Source organism: Cherax quadricarinatus, unplaced genomic scaffold (genome assembly GCF_038502225.1).
Source record: "Cherax quadricarinatus isolate ZL_2023a unplaced genomic scaffold, ASM3850222v1 Contig2536, whole genome shotgun sequence".
Lineage (NCBI taxonomy): Eukaryota > Metazoa > Arthropoda > Malacostraca > Decapoda > Parastacidae > Cherax > Cherax quadricarinatus.
The window spans coordinates 33,678-54,285 of NW_027197562.1; the positions used below are offsets into that span (position 1 = coordinate 33,678).

The 20,608-nt window shown below is 41.2% G+C and overlaps 1 protein-coding gene across 2 annotated transcripts in view; it reads right to left on the reverse strand.

Annotated features, from left to right (window-relative positions):
- Window positions 1-16,302, reverse strand: part of LOC138851877 (FGGY carbohydrate kinase domain-containing protein-like) — a gene marked incomplete at its 5' end in the record, with an annotated part of 33,976 nt that extends 17,674 nt beyond the window's left edge. The window contains 4 exon segments of one of the 2 annotated variants that reach the window (XM_070081389.1): window positions 2,202-2,358; window positions 11,891-12,011; window positions 13,316-13,390; window positions 16,152-16,302. In XM_070081389.1, the coding sequence (XP_069937490.1) occupies window positions 2,202-2,358; window positions 11,891-12,011; window positions 13,316-13,390; window positions 16,152-16,302 (504 nt within the window). 2 annotated transcript variants of the gene reach the window in all.
- Between the last annotated feature and the right edge of the window lie 4,306 nt (window positions 16,303-20,608).

A 20,608-nucleotide genomic window follows, 5' to 3' on the forward strand; every position in this document is an offset into this window, starting at 1 on the left:
TCCATGTCATTCTACTTTGATCCATTCTCTCTAAATGACCAAACCACCTCAACGACCCCTCTTACTAATGCTTTTATTAACTCCACACCTTCTCCTAATTTCCACACTCCGAATTTTCTGCATAATATTTACTCCACACATTGCCCTTAGACAGGACATATATGTTATAAATAATAATAGTACATATTATTAATAACATGTATGTTATTAAATACCATTGCCTCAATCACTGCCTCTACCACTCCAGTCACACTCAATCTACAAGCACCAAACACAATGAATTATTGTCTAATACCTGTCCGAATAGCCATTCCAATATGCAGTCATGAATGGGTTTACATTATTTATACTGTAGCTTAATAGCAAATAATGAACAAACAAAACACTCACCACACTGAGTGGTTGGAGGGCTGGCTGCCAGTTGCGGGGGTAGTAGGGACTCGCAGGTGGCGGGAAACTTAAATATGATTTGGCGGCTGGGAATTCGCGAATGTGTGAAGCCCGTGAAAGTTGAGGGAGACCTGTATTTGGGTAGTTGCCAGTGAGGTAGTCTTCCGGCTGAATGTTTGAATTTGGGATTTTACTTGCTAGCTTTGTTCCCATGGTCAAGAAAAAGACATTAAATTTGTTGGCAGTATCGGTTGGCTGAAGGGGAGGGTCTTCTAGTATAGTTAAGTTAATCATTCTATTCTGTGACAGCTTTTTAGACCTTCAGATAAGGTGTTCCAGGTCTTTTTCATATTACCTTTTATGTCATGAAATCTGTTTTCATAATACAGTTTTTTGATCTCCTTATTAGATTGGTTAATACTGACAAGTAATGTTTTTGCAAGATCCTTTATTAGACCCATTCTGTACTGTTTTTCATCAATAGATTTGAAGATGCTGTTTAGTGTCTACTGTGCTCTGCTTAGTTTTTATTGGGCAATGTATGTTATAGAGATTTTGGGATTTTTGTAAAAAATATTAACATATTCAAAACCAAAATTGTCTGCTAGCTTGTTTTGCCAGTCAGTGTCACTTAATGCTGAAATAGTTAACAAATGACTCATGTAGTCGGAAGGTGATCTTAGTTGTGTCCTGGGGCAGTTTACATAAGTTGGGATAGTGGTGTTATCTGTGCTTTTAATGGGGATATAGTGTTTGTCCAGATATGGTCTAGTAAGGAGGAATTTGTCTCAGAGATTCTTGTAGGTAGAAGCAAGCAGCTGTTCATAGTGTTTGTGGGTCATGGATGAGATTTATGTTGAAGTGGTGTGTGTTCATCTCTGCGCTGGTTATCATGTTTCTTAGTTTTCACTAAAGGAGTAAATATTGGAGTGAGGTTTTTCAAGGTCTTTGGATTTAAATTTAGCATATTCATCCCTTGTGCAAGTAGAATTTATACATTCTAGTTCATCAGAGTAGTATATAGCTGTTCCATCTCCTAATTGGTTTGGCTGTTTACCTGGAGAGAGTTCCGGGGGTCAACGCCCCCGCGGCCCGGTATGTAACATCATGTTTTAGCGAGAGTAATGATATTATTATAATCAAAAAGAAGCGCTAAGCCACAAGGGCTATACAGAAGAGAGACTAATGATAGACATACAATTGAATACTATTATATTATTGTTGGCACTAGGTACTGTCTTAGCCTGACTAGCAGTGTAATAAAGTTGTTAGGATCATGTGTGTCATTTAATAAGAGGTTAATGTCAGGGTCGATATTTGCAATCACATGACTAATGACGGATTAACAATGTTGGTGTGAAGAACACCATAGTCTTGAAGAATCTGGAGCCAGATGGTAAGGGACGAATAGCAAAGGCATTGTCACTGGTAGGTGGGATTCCCCAGTGGAAGTAGGTCATACCAGAGAGACAGGTTAGAAGTAGTGTAAATGTCCTCTGAACCAAGATTCCATGATGTTGCACAGTCTGACACCAACTCCAAGGCTGAGGGATTGATTACCCCATCTTTTGTATACAGTACTACAATTATGGCCTTGAATTTGTATTGATAAAGCCACTGGGTAGTGAAAGATCTAAAATAAAGATACCCAGATGTTGCACATGTCTAATTTTCATCTTGTTGGTACTGTATACCATTCAGAATAAATCAGGTTTCATCTCAGGAAAAGAATAATGACTAGTGCCTTAGATCAAGAATCCTCCACCAGCCTTTCAGTGCAAGTGTAGATACAAAATAGTCATGAAACCCACCTCTGCATATCTTTCTGAGGTTCGTAAACCTGTGCTTCTCCTGCCATTGCAATAGCTGCTGCAGTAAGGTCAGCATAGTCACCAGAAGCAGCCGCTGCAAGCATGCTGGCTCCCAGCAACACAGACTGCTGTTCTTCAGGGATAAGTACAGGAACGCCTGTCACATGTTAAGATTGCATTTAATTAATAGAATTATGTATATGAAAAAATGATGATACTTGTCCAATTTTCTCTTGAAAACTTTTAGACTTGTTCGAGCATTGTTTCTGATACAGAGTTCCTTTATTGTGCCCACTGTACTTCCATATCTCTTGCTCCATCAGTGTGCAGATTTGGGACCAGGCCCTCGAGTACTTCTCTCCTCTGCGTACATATTGAAGACTTTCCCAGTCATTTAATTACTGGGAATGCCTTAAACTCTTGAATATATACTCACTGGAGCAGAGGAGAGAGAAATGATAATGTATACCTGGAAGATACTCAAGGGCCTAGTCCCAAATCTGCACACTGCCATAAAAAAAAAATGCTGAAGAGATATGGGAAGAAAAGTAAGATAAACCCAGTGAAGATCATGTGTCCTGTTAACCTTTATTTTCTCTGCCCATAGGACTGGCATCAGGTTCCTTCAATTTATAGACTGAGGTGCTGTCTTCATAGCAAGTCTGTTTCTTGAGTGGAGCTCCACTCTGAGGGCTGAAGTTATGATATGAATTTCCTGGCCAACTCTAGTAGCCTCAATCTCACCCAGTTGGGGGTGCTAGCAAGATAGTCTAAACATCAACTTGATCAGTGATCCTTTCAATCATAGGCTAATATCTACAGTACATCAGCTAGATATAAAAGAAAAATTGCCTGCAACCTCCAGAATTCCACCTATGTATGCTTTCAAAATATTAATTTATGAAAATAAATATCATATCCTATTTTGATCATATTTTTTCTATTCCTTTATTTTCCTCAAGGAAGGAACTAAAGAATTGAAGACTTCTGGGTTCCATGCCTCATTCTTTCAATATCTTGTAAATGAATGGCATACAATATTGACCTCTTCAAGGGGGGCTCCTTGGCGTGGTGAAGAGGCTCTTGGTCTGAGGAATTAGACCTATCGGTCTTCTTCCTCAGACCGAACCTAATTACCCCCCAATCTCCCCTCCCCTATCCCATCCTCCCCTTTTTCCTTTCCTCCTCCTCCTCCCCACTCCTCCCTTTTGCCTTTCCTCTTTTTGTCCTTTGGGATTTCTCCCACAGGCGCGCTAGTTCCTAGGTAGGAGAAAGGACACCGGGGTCCATCCCATTCCGTTGAGGTTTCTTGGCGGTGGCGTAGTTTGCCGTGGAATCTGGATTGCCTAGGGATGTCCCGATCCCTCTCCGGTATCCCGGAGTAGCTTTGGGTGTCTTTTGGGCGACGGGTGTAGCTCTGGAAGCCACCTTTCGGATTCCGGGGGTGGTGGCTGAAGGAGGTATGCTTTGTGGCGGATATCCGGCCGCCCTCTCTTTTGTCCACCGAGGTAGCTCGGCAGATGTGAGGTTGCTATCCCAGATTGCTGGTTTACTGGCATGAAGGGTAGGGTATGGCACGGGTTCCATGCTGCATCTGCGCTACTAGCGGTGTCGAGTCCTCTTGGGCGCGGAGGGAGATTTCTGGCCCTTTCATCCCTCCTAGGAACTATCCCTCCCCGGTCCCCCCTTTTTTTTTCTTTTTTTTCTTTTTATTTTCTTTTCTTCTTTCTTTTTTTTTCTTAAAAACAAAAAGAAAGAAGTAACCTAACCATGGCAGCCCTAGTCCATGAACCTGGTACCCCCGGGCCCCTTCTTGATACCGCACCCCGTTCTGACCCCGCCTCGTCTTTGGACCACTCTTCAGACATTCCTCATGCCTCTGTACCTATTGCCGGTGCTGTTTCCTCACCCGCTTCAGGTACTGAGGCCTCGACTGACTCCTTCGATTTATCAGACCTTCGCTCTCCTCTGACTATGCTTCCGGCCTCTCCCTCTACGGTGCGGCAATTTTCAAATCGCCGACCCGTTCCACGTCGGACCAACTCTGGTCCCACGCCTAAACGTCAACGACAATTACCTGCTGATGATACTTCTCCACCTTCACCTTCTCGTTCTTCTCAGAAACGATCGACACGTCCTTCACTACCTTTCCACGCTCAGTTTCAGACTGAACAGTGGACTAAATTCTTCACTTTACGACCAACTTCCTCTACTGCCTATCTTTCCGACCATAGTATTGGCAAGGCACTCCTACGCCATGTTGGTAAAGATATTTCTTTTCATGCTCTTAAGAGCGGTACGCGCATCATTACCGTACAGAATGCTACCCAGGCTCGTGAGCTCTCTCGTCTTACCCATATAGATACTGTTCCTGTCACCCTTGAAAAACATCATTCCCTCAATTCTTGTAGTGGTACCGTTATTCTGCCCCATACCATAGTTCAACAAAATTTCCAGACATGTGGCACCGACATTCTAGAACAGCTGGAACTCCAAGATCTCCCAATCCTCAAGGTAGACACTTACGTTCTTCCTGCCCGTGGGCGGAGACGATACCCTAGCAATGTGGCTCGTTTAACTTTTGACAGCCGAGAACTCCCATCCTCCGTTTATATAGCAGGACATCGGTTACAAGTTCGAAAGGTGATCCCTACACCACAACAGTGTAGAAATTGCTGGCGATTTGGCCATCCAGCGAAATATTGCAGATCTATCGCCGAATGCCCAGTCTGTGGTGCCGATGACCATTCTAATACGTCTTGCAATCGATCTCCCTCTTGCCTTAACTGTCATGAGGCTCACCCTTCGTACTCTCGCCGTTGTCAGGTCTATTTAAACGAGCGGGAAATCCGTTACCTCAAAGAGACAGAAGGTCTCCCTTATGCCATGGCAGTTTCTCATCTCCGCCTCCAAGGGAGACTCCCACGTGTTTCTTATTCCCGTGTTTCAAAACGTCCCCCCACTTCTGGTATCCCATCTTCTACACCCACCTCTGTGGTTACCTCTCCCATAATCACTCCTGTATCTAATCCTTTTGCTGTCCTCGGCTCAGACGTCCCTACTTCAACGCCTCAGTCTAATCTTGCTTCTTCGAGTTCTCTCTTACAAGCCTCAGTATCGACGAGACCTCGTACGACACCTCTTCCCAATCGTCCCTCTACTTCTCAAAAGTCAAAAAAAGGTCCGGTAACACCTCCTACCCATCTTCCACCTCCTCATTTTACCCTCCCTGTCTCTGTCCCTAGTTCTTCCCCTCTCACTGGCTCAGTTACAAGTGCAGAGGTTCACCCTCCTCCTCGTAATGTACCTTCCTCCCCTGTTCCCTCCCAAGTTTCTTCCTCTTCTGCCACCTCCCAGGTTCCTGTCTCTTCTGTCCCCTGCCACGCTTCTCCAGTTCCCTCCACCCTTTCGCCCCCCCCTACCTTGGTACAGTCCAATACAGTTCCAATCTTTACTCATCCTCCCCCTACCATTCCCAATATTGTCTCCCATACGACATCTCTGAATTCCGAAACACTTGAAGCAATCTCTGAATATATTGCAGAGACCAAACCATCAATGGACACTGATCCACCTTCCGCTCTTCCTCTCTCCTCTGCTCCATCTGCGCAACTCCTTTCTTCACAGCGCACCGTTCCTTCGCTGCTTGAACATTTTCCACTGCCTCCGCATGTGGACTTTTCTAACCCTTCTAGTCCGTAGGAACCCTTACCTGCGGATTTCAAGTATCTTTATCATTGCCAATCATGGCCTTTTTACAGTGGAATATACGCGGCCTCAGGGGTAATCGGGGTGAGCTTCAGATGTTACTCTCCCAGTTTGCCCCTGTTGGTGTTTGCTTACAGGAACCAAAATTACACTCTGCTGTTATTTCTCACATCTCAGGCTATAATTTATTGTATTCTTCAGATCCTTTTCCTGATGGGACCTTTAATGAAAGTGCCCTTCTTCTCCGCACTGATATTCCGTACCATCAGCTATTTGTTCATACTTCGCTGCATTACACAGCAGCCCGTATCCACTTACATAGGTGGTATACGCTCTGTTCTTTATATCTCTCTCCTTCTCGGGCATTATCTATTCCGGATTTTGCCTTCCTTGTTTCGTCATTACCGCCACCGATTCTGTTACTTGGTGATTTTAATGCCCACCATTTCCTCTGGGGAGGGTCTCACTGTGATTCCCGTGGAATTCAGTTAGAGGCTTTTCTTGCCACCCACCCCCTCCATGTTTTAAATACAGGTACTCACACCCATTTTGATCCTCGGACTCATACTCTCTCTTGCATCGATCTCTCAGTTTGCTCTTCCTCCGCCGCATTAGACTTTACTTGGTCTGTTCTCCCGGACTTACATGACAGTGATCATTTCCCAATCATTCTTACTTCCCCTTCATATTCGCCACCTCTTCGCACCCCACGCTGGCAATTTAATCGGGCAAATTGGAACCTTTACTCACACCTGACTGTTTTTAAAGAGGTTCCTTCTTCGTCCTCCATCGATGAGCTTTTACACCTCTTCTCGTCCTCCGTTTTCACCGCAGCTTCTCATTCTATACCCCAAACTTCGGGCAGGCATTCTCAGAAATGCGTGCCTTGGTGGTCTCCTGCTTGTGCTCGTGCAGTACGTTTGAAACGCGCTGCATGGGGCAGGTACCGGTACAATAGAACCACAGAGCGACTCCTTGATTTTAAACAGAAGCGTGCGATCGCTCGCCGTGTCATCCGTGACGCTAAACGCACTTGCTGGCGAGATTATGTCTCCACCATCACCTCTGCTTCCTCTATGAGTGCAGTCTGGAAAAAAGTACGAAAACTGAGTGGTAAATATTCTCCTGACCCGGCTCCTGTTCTGCGGGTTGCCGGTGTTGATATAGCAAACCCACTAGATGTTGCCAATGAAATTGGCAATCATCTGGTCCGTATTTCTCAGGGACTCCATCTATGCCCCTCATTTCTTTCCTCAAAGTCTGCCAGAGAGTTAGCACCCTTGGACTTTTCTTCTCTCAGAGAAGAACAGTATAATGTGCCTTTTACACTTCAAGAACTGGAGGCAACACTCTCAGCTTGTCGATCATCGGCAGCTGGGCCCGACGACATTCATATTCGTATGCTACAACATTTACATCAGTCAGCCCTTGCAGTCCTATTACACCTTTACAATCTTATTTGGTCACAAGGAGTTCTTCCACAGCTGTGGAAATCCGCCATTGTTCTCCCTTTCCGCAAACCAGGCACTACGGGACATGAAACCTCCCACTATCGTCCCATTGCTCTTACCAGTGCAGTTTGCAAAGTAATGGAACGTCTAGTAAATAGACGTTTAGTGTGGTATTTAGAGACACACAACAGTCTCTCCACTCGTCAATATGGCTTTCGTAAGGGACGTTCTACCATAGACCCCTTACTGCGCTTGGATACGTATGTTCGTAATGCCTTTGCGAATAACCACTCAGTTATTGCCATATTTTTTGACCTTGAGAAGGCATATGACACAACTTGGAGGTATAATATTTTAGCCCAAGCCCACTCCTTAGGCCTTCGAGGCAATCTACCATCCTTCCTTAAGAACTTTTTAACTGACAGGCATTTCCGTGTTCGGGTTAATAATGTGCTCTCCCCGGACTTTGTCCAAGCTGAAGGTGTCCCCCAGGGATGTGTTCTGAGCACAACACTTTTTCTCCTTGCTATTAATGATTTGGCCTCTAGTCTTCCATCAAATATTTGGTCATCACTCTATGTTGATGACTTTGCTATTGCCTGTGCAGGCGCTGACTGTCACCTCCTTACAGTTTCTCTCCAGCATGCAGTCGACCGTGTTTCCAATTGGGCCACCACACATGGGTTTAAATTTTCCAGCACTAAAACCCACCAAATCACTTTCACTAGACGCTCTGTCATCTCTGATCATCCTTTGTACCTCTATGGCTCACGTATCCCTGAACGTGATACAGTCAAGTTTCTGGGCCTCCTCTTTGATCGTAGGTTATCCTGGAAACCTCACATTACCTCTCTGAAGGCAACTTGTCACAGCCGGCTGAACCTTCTTAAAACCCTTGCTCATCTTTCGTGGGGAGCTGATCGTCGAACCCTCCTTCACCTACATTCCACCCTTATTTTATCGAAACTTGATTATGGTGACCAGATCTATTCAGCGGCATCTCCTGCTACTCTCTCTAGCCTTAACCCCATTCATCACCAAGGATTACGTTTATGCCTTGGTGCTTTTCGCTCTTCCCCTGTCGAAAGCCTCTATGCAGAAGCGAACGTTCCATCCTTATCCGATCGCCGTGATGCCCATTGCCTGCGCTACTATGTACGCTCTCATGATCTCCGCAATCCTTCCATTTATAGAATGGTCACTGATATTAGTAGACATTCTTTATTTGTTCGCCGCCCCTGCTTACTCCGTCCCTTCTCTCTTCGCCTTCATTCGCTCTTGTCTTCTCTTCAACTACCACCTTTCTATGTACATGTAGCATCTCACTTTTCCCTACCCCCCTGGGAGGTCCCAGCTGTTCGAGTCTGTTCTTTCTCCCTCCCTTGCTCGAAAGCCCAACTGTCTACGGTCGCTTCCCGCTCTCTTTTTCTTGACCACTTTCACTCTCATTCTCATGCCATTGCTGTGTACACAGATGGCTCTAAGTCTTCTGACGGCGTAGGATTCGCAGCAGTGTTTCCGGACAGCGTCGTACAAGGGCATTTACTATCTTCAGCTAGTATTTTTACTGCTGAATTATATGCCATCCTTACAGCACTTATCCGTATTGCATCTATGCCTGTGTCATCATTTGTGGTTGTCTCAGACTCCCTTAGTGCTTTACAGGCTATACAAAAATTTGATACACCTCACCCCTTAGTCCTCCGTATCCAACTTTGGCTACGCCGCATCTTTACTAAGCATAAAGATATTGTTTTTTGTTGGGTCCCTGGTCATGTTGACGTACAGGGCAATGAACAGGCAGACACTGCTGCGCGGTCAGCAGTACATGACCTACCAGTTTCTTACAGAGGTATTCCATGTACGGACTATTTTGCTGTAATATCTTCCCACCTTCACACCCGTTGGCAACAACGTTGGTCTACTATGCTCGGCAACAAACTTCAGTCTATTAAACCGAGTATAGGTTACTGGCCGTCTTCTTATCACCAGTGTCGAGGTTGGGAGACTACTCTCTCCCGTCTTCGCATTGGCCATACTCGTCTTACTCATGGATATCTCATGGAGAGGCGTCTTGCTCCTCTCTGTGAGAATTGCCAAGCTCCATTATCAGTCAGCCACATTCTGTTGGACTGCCCACTTTATCAACGAGCACGCAGAATTTACCTCTGTCGTCGTCTTCGCCCCGCTGCTCTCTCTTTACCTTCCCTTCTCGCTGATGGACCCACCTTTCATCCGGACTCTCTTATTGACTTTTTGACAACGACTGACTTACTTCACAAATTCTGATACTTTCAGTCCTTTCTACTTGTATCTCTTGCTACCCTCTACCCCCGTACTATCCCCTGCCCCGCTGTTTTCTGTAACCTGCTGATCATCCCCCCTCCCTCCTGCCATCCAATTCCCTTGCTTCCTTCCCTACCCTGCAGCGCTGTATAGCCCTTGTGGCTTAGCGCTTCTTTTTGATTATAATAATAATAATACAATATTGACAAGATGAAAATTAGACACATGAGCTCCAGAAACTCAACTGTAGTGCTCTACACACCAACTCAAAGGCTGAGGGACTAATTACCTTATCTTTTATATATAATTCTAATGTCTTCACCCATCAAGGGAAGTTCCTTGATGCTGGTGAGGTTCTCTTTCTCTAGGGAATTACATCTGTGCTCTGGCTCCCTGAATACCTTCCAGTCCCCTACATGTTATATAGTCCTATGGGTTTAGCATTTCCTTGTGATTATAATGTCTTCAATTTATATCTTAGAATTTGTATTGATGAAGCCACTGGTTGGTGAATCATCTACAATTCAAGATGTATATGTCTTAATCACTCTTTCCAGACTAGTGCTACTATATGACCCTTCTCAGTTTCTCATTTAATATCTTGTCTGAATTTTAATTTAGATTCCTGTTCACTTTTCAGATGAACCAGTTACCACACTGGTGAAATTATTCACATTCAATTTTCTATAAAGGAAATATGGCCAGTAGCAAACTTCAGTTATATCACTACTGAATGCCCATTGACTAATTTTTATCAATGAGAACATTTAAGGGCCATAAACCAAACAGAAAAGTACTTCTCAATTTTATTAATAAAATAATCATAATAATATTGAGGAAACAAATTCAATTATTATTAAGTACAGGCAACAGATCCTACATTTATTCATCTTTAAAAATGCAAAAAAAAAAAAAATCTGAAGAAAAATATTGCAATATCAGAGAAACACTATTTCTAATTTGACCTTGAGTACAGGTAACATCTCATCTTATATTTCCTTGTCTTCAATCTCAATGATTTTACCTATTTGTACTCTGTAATCATATAAGAGGCTATATAGAAACAAAGGATTTTTCTCTTATGTTGCTGCAGCACTGTTTTGGGCATTATTACATACAAGTACAACATCGATTTTCCAGACCCCCCCCCCCCCTTGGTTCCAAAACCTTTCCAGTTTACAGAGTTTTCCACCTTTAGAGAGCAAAAGCATTCCTTGGTCTTGGATAGGTCACATACAGTAGGGTGGTTAATACACTGCCATGAGAATTCCAAGTTCCTGTTTATAAATTTGCATGGATTATAAGTTTCCAGACCCTCAGTGTCCATAAAATCGATGTTGTACCTTCATTCTTTCAACAAACCAGCCATATCACACCGAGGCAGGGTGGCCCAAAAAGAAAAACAAAAGTTTCTCTTGTAACGTCACAGCAAAGAGGCTTCAAGGTATCAACTCGATTATTTTTAGAGCTAAAAGAATGCACACGGACACTTTGAACTTTGCAATGGCATGTTGAACCTGAAATACTGCACTAGAAGCCTCAAAGATATATTTCAGCATGATACAATGTTTGTACACAGATGGTGACATCAGGTTATGCATGCAGAAGCACATAGTCATGCAGAGCATAACAGGCAAATTTAAACCTAATGTAAGACTACAATGACAATAATTATTATTTGCTTATACAGTAGAACCCCTGTATCCACATATTCGGTTTCAGTTATCCACAGCCCAAAAAAAAACCTTAATTTTGTTTAATAATGGCTCTAAAGGGCAAAAGTAGCTATGGTGGCAGTTCTTCAAAGCTAAAGAGAAGCCGTAAAGTGTTTCCCATCAGTGAAAGTGCTAATTCTCCACTTTCTGTACATAATTTATCAATTAAACTTGATCACAGGTATGTACATAAATGAAAAATGACTTATATATAGGGTTCACTATTGCCTGTGGTTTTGTGTATCAATGGTAGGTAATTAATTTGAATTATTCTCTTTGTACACCATTGCCTTTACTCATAACATTACAGTTCTTAGCCACAAAATTAAATAAATATAGCTCCTAAGATGACTAATTGGATATTTAATATTTCACTTTTAAAAACTATATATTATTATTATAATAAAAACTAAGTGCTAAATATATTATTACAATGAATACAAAGCAGAGCAAAAAACTAACCAACTTCACAATAAAACACCACCAATACAGAGTACTATGATAAAAAAAAAAAACTGACTATACTAACCCAGAGCATCAGCATGAGTATGGATGAAGAGAGAAGAATTGGAGAGGCCGCCACACATGAGCACAGAAGTAATGTTGTGACCGGAGGCTGTTAGCTGCTCGATAATTTGCCGAGTCCCATACTGCCATTTGCAATATAAAAGTCATGCAGTTATTTAAAACACAATCATGTAAATGAGACAGACAGTTCTAACACTATTAATTATATCTACATAGTTTATTATTATACCTGAGTGGGATAGTATATACAGTGGACCCCCGCTTAACGATCACCTCCAAATGCGACCAATTATGTAAGTGTATTTATGTAAGTGCGTTTGTACGTGTATGTTTGGGGGTCTGAAATGGACTAATCTACTTCACAATATTCCTTATGGGAAAAAATTCGGTCAGTACTGGCACCTGAACATACTACTGAAATGAAAAAAGTTCGTTAACCGGGGGTCCACTGTACTTTTAAGAGAACAGTTTAATGGAAAAGACAAAGGCTGCATAATGTGATCCTTTATTGACAACATTTCACTCACACAGTGAGTTTTATGAAGTCATAAAAGCCACTGTGTGGGTAGGATGTCAATAAAAGATATATTATACTGCATCTGTATTTTTTTTTTTCCAGAGTCAATATTTTATACCATTAATCTCAATCTTATAGTTTAGTATTCACATTATTTATTTGGATAAAGGAAGGGATGGAAAGAGAATAGAAGACTAGAGCTACACCACAAACTTGACTATAATTAAAAGAAGAGAGACTCAAATGCAAGAAGAATGCCATAGAATTACAGTGGACCCCCGCATAACGATTACCTCCAAATGCGACCAATTATGTAAGTGTATTTATGTAAGTGCGTTTGTACGTGTATGTTTGGGGGTCTGAAAGGAATAATCTACTTCACAATATTCCTTATGGGAATAAATTCAGTCAGTACTGGCACCTGAACATACTTATGGAGTGAAAAAATATCGTTAACCGGGGGTCCACTGTATAGTATACAAGCCTTGTGACCCAGAAGACTGATGAAGTTTGATAGCAACCATTTTTATTTTAGGTGATGTGAGCAAGGTAACACTCATGAAGGGATTCCGGGAAACCAGTTAGCCAGACTCGAGTCCTGGAGGTGTCAGAGGTCAGAATTTGGGAAAGATTATGAGGTTTCAGGTACAGTGAGAGCACAGCAAAGTTATGATGCTGGTGCTACTGAAGGATGGGTGAGCATGTTACAGTCCTGCTTGTGAGAAGTACAGTGCCTGCACTCTGAAGGATGGGTGAGGATGCTACTGTTCTGGAGGTTAGTGAATGTAGTAGCATTGTTGATAGTTGTGATTATGGTAGTGTTGCTGCTGACAATTAAAAATGTTATACACAACACACAACAAAGCTAAAACATTAACTACTAGTATAATAAATAATTTTAATACTCACAACTAATGCTTGCAGAGTTGCTAGATACAACAGAGCTAAGTCCTGCATACTTGAGGCCAGAGTGAGACCACATATCTGAAACAGAACATCTGGAGCCATTATTTCTCTCACTAAAATTAAATACATGTTTTCTATATTTTTAATACACCAGCCATCTCTCACCAAGGTAGAGTAACTAAAAGAAAAACATTCCCCATTATTCATTCAATCACTCTTGCCAGAAACATGGTCACATCATAGTTCAAATAACCCCTGAACTGCAACAGTCTCCTCTGTCCTTCAGAGTGCAGGTACTGTACTTCCCACTGCCAAGACTCAAGTCTGGCTAACTGGTTTCCCTGAATCCCTTCATAAATGTTACCTTGCTCACACTCCAACAGTACACAAGTCATACACACCACTTGCCTCCAAGTGGTCATGTGTACATTGTCAGCAAATTACTTAACTCATATTTTTACTATCTCCATGGGAAAGTGGAGAAGAATCCATCCTCTGTAAGCCATGGGTGTTGTAAGAGGTGACTAAAATGCAGGGAGCAAGGGGTTAGTAACCCCTTCTCATGTATAATTTACTAAATGTAAAAAGAAAAACTTTCAGAAAATATTTCTTCTTTTTCAGGCCATCTGCTTTAGTGGGAGATGGCCAGTGTGTTAAAAAGTAAATAAAAATATTTTTACCATGTACAGCATCCTAAATGTGTTTGTAACAAATAAAACCTAAATTTATTGAGAGTGAGAGGCTGGTAATGGTGATTTATAGTGGATAGAGGTGAAAATGTTTTTTCCTGAGTTGCCATTAGATTTCAGAGTTCTATTAAGAAAAATAAGCTGTTCAATCTGTAAGAATGTAAATATTATTTTATAGTAAGTAATGGGTGAAAGCAGAACTAGGCCGCAAACAGAATACTAACTATAACATAACAAAGTCATCAGACTAAGAAAGAGACCTTGAAGTCACCAATGACAATGAATGTGAAAAGAAATCACCCTCGTCCCTACACATGCACACACACACATTACAAAGTTTAAATCAAGGACTCTCTGTACTTTAGGGTGGGAATGGAAACCATTATTAACTTTGAGGTTATTTAATCACTTTTTCTATGCATTATAGGCACCATACTGTACAAATTTAGAGTACAAAATATTTCTCTGTAACACAACTTCCACACTGAAAGTTTTTTGTAATTCAAACTGTAGGATGTACCAGTTTACTAATTATTTTTAGTTAGTTTTCTTTACTTTTTATAGCGTATAATTTACAAATTTTAAATTAACTTAAGTTTGGCCTAAAATATTTTCCTTGCCCATATTCTCTTTCAAAAAAATATTACATTTATTATAACCACTGATAAACAAAACTCTGCTTTAATATTAATGTACATAATTAGGTGTATTAGCTGTCCATTTCACCTTGTACACTAATGAATTAATTTCTCTAAACAAAATACAGATGGTCCTCAATTTATGATGGGGGTTACGTTCTGATGAGCAAATAAGTTGAATATATCATAAGTCAAACATGAATACAACCTCTCCTCACTTAACAACGGAGTTCTGTGCCTAAGACCAAGTCGCTAAATGAATTCGTCACTAAGTGAGGAGCATACTGTAATGGTTGTGCGTTTGTGTCAACCATCTTTAGATATTTTTTTAATGTCACCTTTGCACTATTTATAACATTTCTGCTATATTTTCAAATGTTTATACAGTAGTGTACTGTATATGATGTAATAAAAAGAACAGAGGAAATCAGCTCTAATATAAATTATTTAGGTTTGCATACTGGCTGAAGAGCTGGTCATAAGTTCGAGAGGTCGGTAAACGAGTACATTGCTAAGTAAGGAGAGGCTGTATATGATAAATATATAAATAAGTAACTGTTAATAAGCAAATAATTAACTAAATACCAGTAATGAAAAGTAAATAAATGACTGAAAGTTTATCCTATCAATAAATGTACAGTGCTGTACAGCATCGCTATTGCACTATCGTAAAGTCAAAATATCATAAGCAGAACCATTGTAGAACAAGAAGCATCTGAAGATGATTATATTTAAAATTTATACTTCACTATATCTGTTCTATTACTAATAGCAATTTTTATATTTTTTCTTAGTGATGAATGCAAATTATTTCATAATAAAATGCATAAAAATTACTTCCAATTAGCAACAATTTAAGTGAATTTAATACAGTACAATACAATTTTTATTTCTTTCCATGTTTACATTGAGATTCTGTAGTTACAATAATGATTTGCAGTGCAGAGAGAGCCACTATCATGCCATGGCATTATGGGCAGACTAAATTATTGGCTTGTATATTACTGGTTTTATTTTATGCCTAATATTTTATTACATGTAAACTACATCATCTGTGTACTGCAAAAATCTAAAATAAAAATTTGAAAGATTCTGAGTTACCCTTTCATTACAACTTAAATTCCATTGGGGTTATTCAATCTTGTTCCCCAGGATGTGACCCACACCAGTCAACTAACACCCAGGTACCTACTTGCTACTAAGTGAACAGGACAGCAGATGTAAAGTGACTAACACTCAGGTATCTACTTACTGTAGGTGAACAGGGACAGCAGGTGTAATGTGACTAGCACCCAGGCACCTACTTACTGCTAGATGAACAGGGACAGCATGTGTAAGAAAACATACCTAACGATTCTGCCCATAATCTAATCATGATGTCAGAACCCTTCTGGTAAAACATTGACTAATAGTGTGTTGTGAAAATGCTTTATTCTTTGAGTCACGATGTCTTGGCAGAGGATGGCTGTTGAGATAAAATACTAATATTATAAAATTGGCAGATTAACATACCATTCCCACCATGGAGGGGTCAGCCAGAGGAGATCTATTGCCATGAAAGTCTGGATATAAATGCAGATTCTTGGCCAGAAATGTGGGACTATTCAGTTGGTGTTTTTTGGCCATTGCTTCCAATATCCCTTCAAGCCATTCATACACATTCCTGTTATCACAAATGATAATTTTAACAAAATGTACCTGCAGCAAACATGTTAGATAGGAATGAGTGAAAGCAAGTGACTTTTATGACTTCACGTGCTGTTGGAATGGTACCTGCAGTAAATGTGTTAGATAAGAGTGAGTAGGTAGTAGGTTGGTAGACAGCAACCACCCAGGGAAGTACTACCATCCTGCCAGATGACTGTCAAACAGAAACCTGTAACTGTTTTGCATGATGGTAGGATTGCTGGTGTCTTTTTCTGTCTCATAAACATGTTAGATAACAGGGATATCTTGCTACTCCAACTTACACTTTGGTCACACTTCACAGACATACACATGCATATATATATACATACATCTAGGTTTTTCTCCTTTTTCTACATAGCTCTTGTTCTTCTTTATTTCTTCTATTGTCCATGGAGAAGTGGAAAAGAATCTTTCCTCCGTAAGCCATGCGTGTCGTATGAGGCGACTAAAATGCCGGGAGCAATGGGCTAGTAACCCCTTCTCCTGTAGACATTTACTAAAAAAGAGAAGAAGAAAAACTTTATAAAACTGGGATGCTTGAATGTGCGTGGATGTAGTGCAGATGACAAGAAACAGATGATTGCTGATGTTATGAATGAAAAGAAGTTGGATGTCCTGGCCCTAAGCGAAACAAAGCTGAAGGGGGTAGGGGAGTTTCGGTGGGGGGAAATAAATGGGATTAAATCTGGAGTATCTGAAAGAGTTAGAACAAAGGAAGGGGTAGCAGTAATGTTGAATGTTCAGTAATGGAAAGAGAAAAGAGAATATGAATGTGTAAATGCAAGAATTATGTGGATTAAAGTAAAGGTTGGATGCGAGAAGTGCGTCATAATAAGCGTGTATGCACCTGGAGAAGAGAGGAATGCAGAGGAGAGAGAGAGATTTTGGGAGATGTTAAGTGAATGTATAGGAGCCTTTGAACCAAGTGAGAGAGTAATTGTGGTAGGGGACCTGAATGCTAAAGTAGGAGAAACTTTTAGAGAGGGTGTGGTAGGTAAGTTTGGGGTGCCAGGTGTAAATGATAATGGGAGCCCTTTGATTGAACTTTGTATAGAAAGGGGTTTAGTTATAGGTAATACATATTTTAAGAAAAAGAGGATAAATAAGTATACAAGATATGATGTAGGGCGAAATGACAGTAGTTTGTTGGATTATGTATTGGTAGATAAAAGACTGTTGAGTAGACTTCAGGATGTACATGTTTATAGAGGGGCCACAGATATATCAGATCACTTTCTAGTTGTAGCTACACTGAGAGTAAAAGGTAGATGGGATACAAGGAGAATAGAAGCATCAGGGAAGAGAGAGGTGAAGGTTTATAAACTAAAAGAGGAGGCAGTTAGGGAAAGATATAAACAGCTATTGGAGGATATATGGGCTAATGAGAGCATAGGCAATGGGGTCGAAGAGGTATGGGGTAGGTTTAAAAATGTAGTGTTAGAGTGTTCAGCAGAAGTTTGTAGTTACAGGAAAGTGGGTGCAGGAGGGAAGAGGAGCAATTGGTGGAATGATGATGTAAAGAGAGTAGTAAGGGAGAAAAAGTTAGCATATGAGAAGTTTTTACAAAGTAGAAGTGATGCAAGGAGGGAAGAGTATATGGAGAAAAAGAAAGGTTAAGAGAGTGGTGAAGCAATGTAAAAAGAGAGCAAATGAGAGAGTGGGTGAGATGTTATCAACAAATTTTGTTGAAAATAAGAAAAAGTTTTGGAGTGAGATTAACAAGTTAAGGAAGCCTAGAGAACAAATGGATTTGTCAGTTAAAAATAGGAGAGGAGAGTTATTAAATGGAGAGTTAGAGGTATTGGGAAGATGGAGGGAATATTTTGAGGAATCGTTAAATGTTGATGAAGATAGGGAAGCTGTGATTTCGTGTATAGGGCATGGAGGAATAACATCTTGTAGGAGTGAGGAAGAGCCAGTTGTGAGTGTGGGGGAAGTTCGTGAGGCAGTAGGTAAAATGAAAGGGGGTAAGGCAGCCGGGATTGATGGGATAAAGATAGAAATGTTAAAAGCAGGTGGGGATATAGTTTTGGAGTGGTTGGTGCAATTATTTAATAAATGTATGGAAGAGGGTAAGGTACCTAGGGATTGGCAGAGAGCATGCATAGTTCCTTTGTATAAAGGCAAAGGGGACAAAAGAGAGTGCAAAAATTATAGGGGGATAAGTCTGCTGAGTATACCTGGTAAAGTGTATGGTAGAGTTATTATTGAAAGAATTAAGAGTAAGACGGAGAATAGGATAGCAGATGAACAAGGAGGCTTTAGGAAAGGTAGGGGGTGTGTGGACCAGGTGTTTACAGTGAAACATATAAGTGAACAGTATTTAGATAAGGCTAAAGAGGTCTTTGTGGCATTTATGGATTTGGAAAAGGCGTATGACAAGGTGGATAGGGGGGCAATGTGGCAGATGTTGCAAGTGTATGGTGTAGGAGGTAGGTTACTGAAAGCAGTGAAGAGTTTTTACGAGGATAGTGAGGCTCAAGTTAGAGTATGTAGGAAAGAGGGAAATTTTTTCCCAGTAAAAGTAGGCCTTAGACAAGGATGTGTGATGTCACCGTGGTTGTTTAATATACAGTGGACCCCCGGTTAACGATTTTAATCCGTGCAAGAGGGGTAATCGTTATGCGAAATAATCGTTATGTGAATGAATTTTCCCCATAAGAAATAATGGAAATAAAATTAATCCGTGCAAGACACCCAAAAGTATGAAAAAAAAATTTTTTTACCACATGTAATATTAATTTTAATACACACAAACTGAAAAAGGCATGCACACTTACATGACACTTACTTTTATTGAAGATCTGGTGATGATTGATGGGATGGGAGGAGGGGAGAGCATTATCTTCTTACTGTTTAGAAGGGGAATCCCCTTCCATTACGACTTGAGGTAGCAAGTCCTTTTCCGGGGTTACTTCCCTTCTTCTTTTAATGCCACTAGGACCAGCTTGAGAGTCACTGGACCTCTGTCGCACAACAAATCTGTCCATAGAGCTCTGTACCTCCCGTTCCTTTACGATTTGTCTAAAATGGGCCACAACATTGTCATTGAAATAGTCACCAGCACGGCTTGCAACAGCTGTGTCAGGGTGATTTTCATCCATAAAGGTTTGCAGTTCAACCCACTGTGCACACATTTCCTTAATCTTTGAAGTAGGCACAATGGATTCCACAACTGGCATAGGCTTCTCAGGGTTAGCCCCAAACCCTTCAAAATCTTTCTTAATTTCCATACTAATTCTCACCCTTTTTACCACAGGGTTGGCACTAGAAGCTTTCTTGGGGCCCATGGTCACTTATTTTCCAGAAACAGCACCGAAAACACTGTAATAATACGAAATATTCCGAGTGTATGCTTGGATGTTACCGCGGAGGCTGGCTGGTAAACAATGGGACGGGCGGCACATGTGAGGCTGGCTGAGGGCACATTGGACGCGTCTCGGACGAAAATGGGTGAGCGGGTTTTTAATCGGTATGCGCGGCAAAAATTTTGCGATAAAAGTAAGCGGTATGCGGAAAAATCGCTATGTGATGCCATCGTTATGCGGGGGTCCACTGTATTTATAGATGGGGTTGTAAGAGAAGTAAATGCGAGGGTCTTGACAAGAGGCGTGGAGTTAAAAGATAAAGAATCACACACAAAGTGGGAGTTGTCACAGCTGCTCTTTGCTGATGACACTGTGCTCTTGGGAGATTCTGAAGAGAAGTTGCAGAGATTGGTGGATGAATTTGGTAGGGTGTGCAAAACAAGAAAATTAAAGGTGAATACAGGAAAGAGTAAGGTTATGAGGATAACAAAAAGATTAGGTGATGAAAGATTGAATATCAGATTGGAGGGAGAGAGTATGGAGGAGGTGAATGTATTCAGATATTTGGGAGTGGACGTGTCAGCGGATGGGTCTATGAAAGATGAGGTGAATCATAGAATTGATGAGGGAAAAAGAGTGAGTGGTGCACTTAGGAGTCTGTGGAGACAAAGAACTTTGTCCTTGGAGGCAAAGAGGGGAATGTATGAGAGTATAGTTTTACCAACACTCTTATATGGGTGTGAAGCATGGGTGATGAATGTTGCAGCGAGGAGAAGGCTGGAGGCAGTGGAGATGTCATGTCTGAGGGCAATGTGTGGTGTGAATATAATGCAGAGAATTCGTAGTTTGGAAGTTAGGAGGAGGTGCGGGATTACCAAAACTGTTGTCCAGAGGGCTGAGGAAGGGTTGTTGAGGTGGTTCGGACATGTAGAGAGAATGGAGCGAAACAGAATGACTTCAAGAGTGTATCAG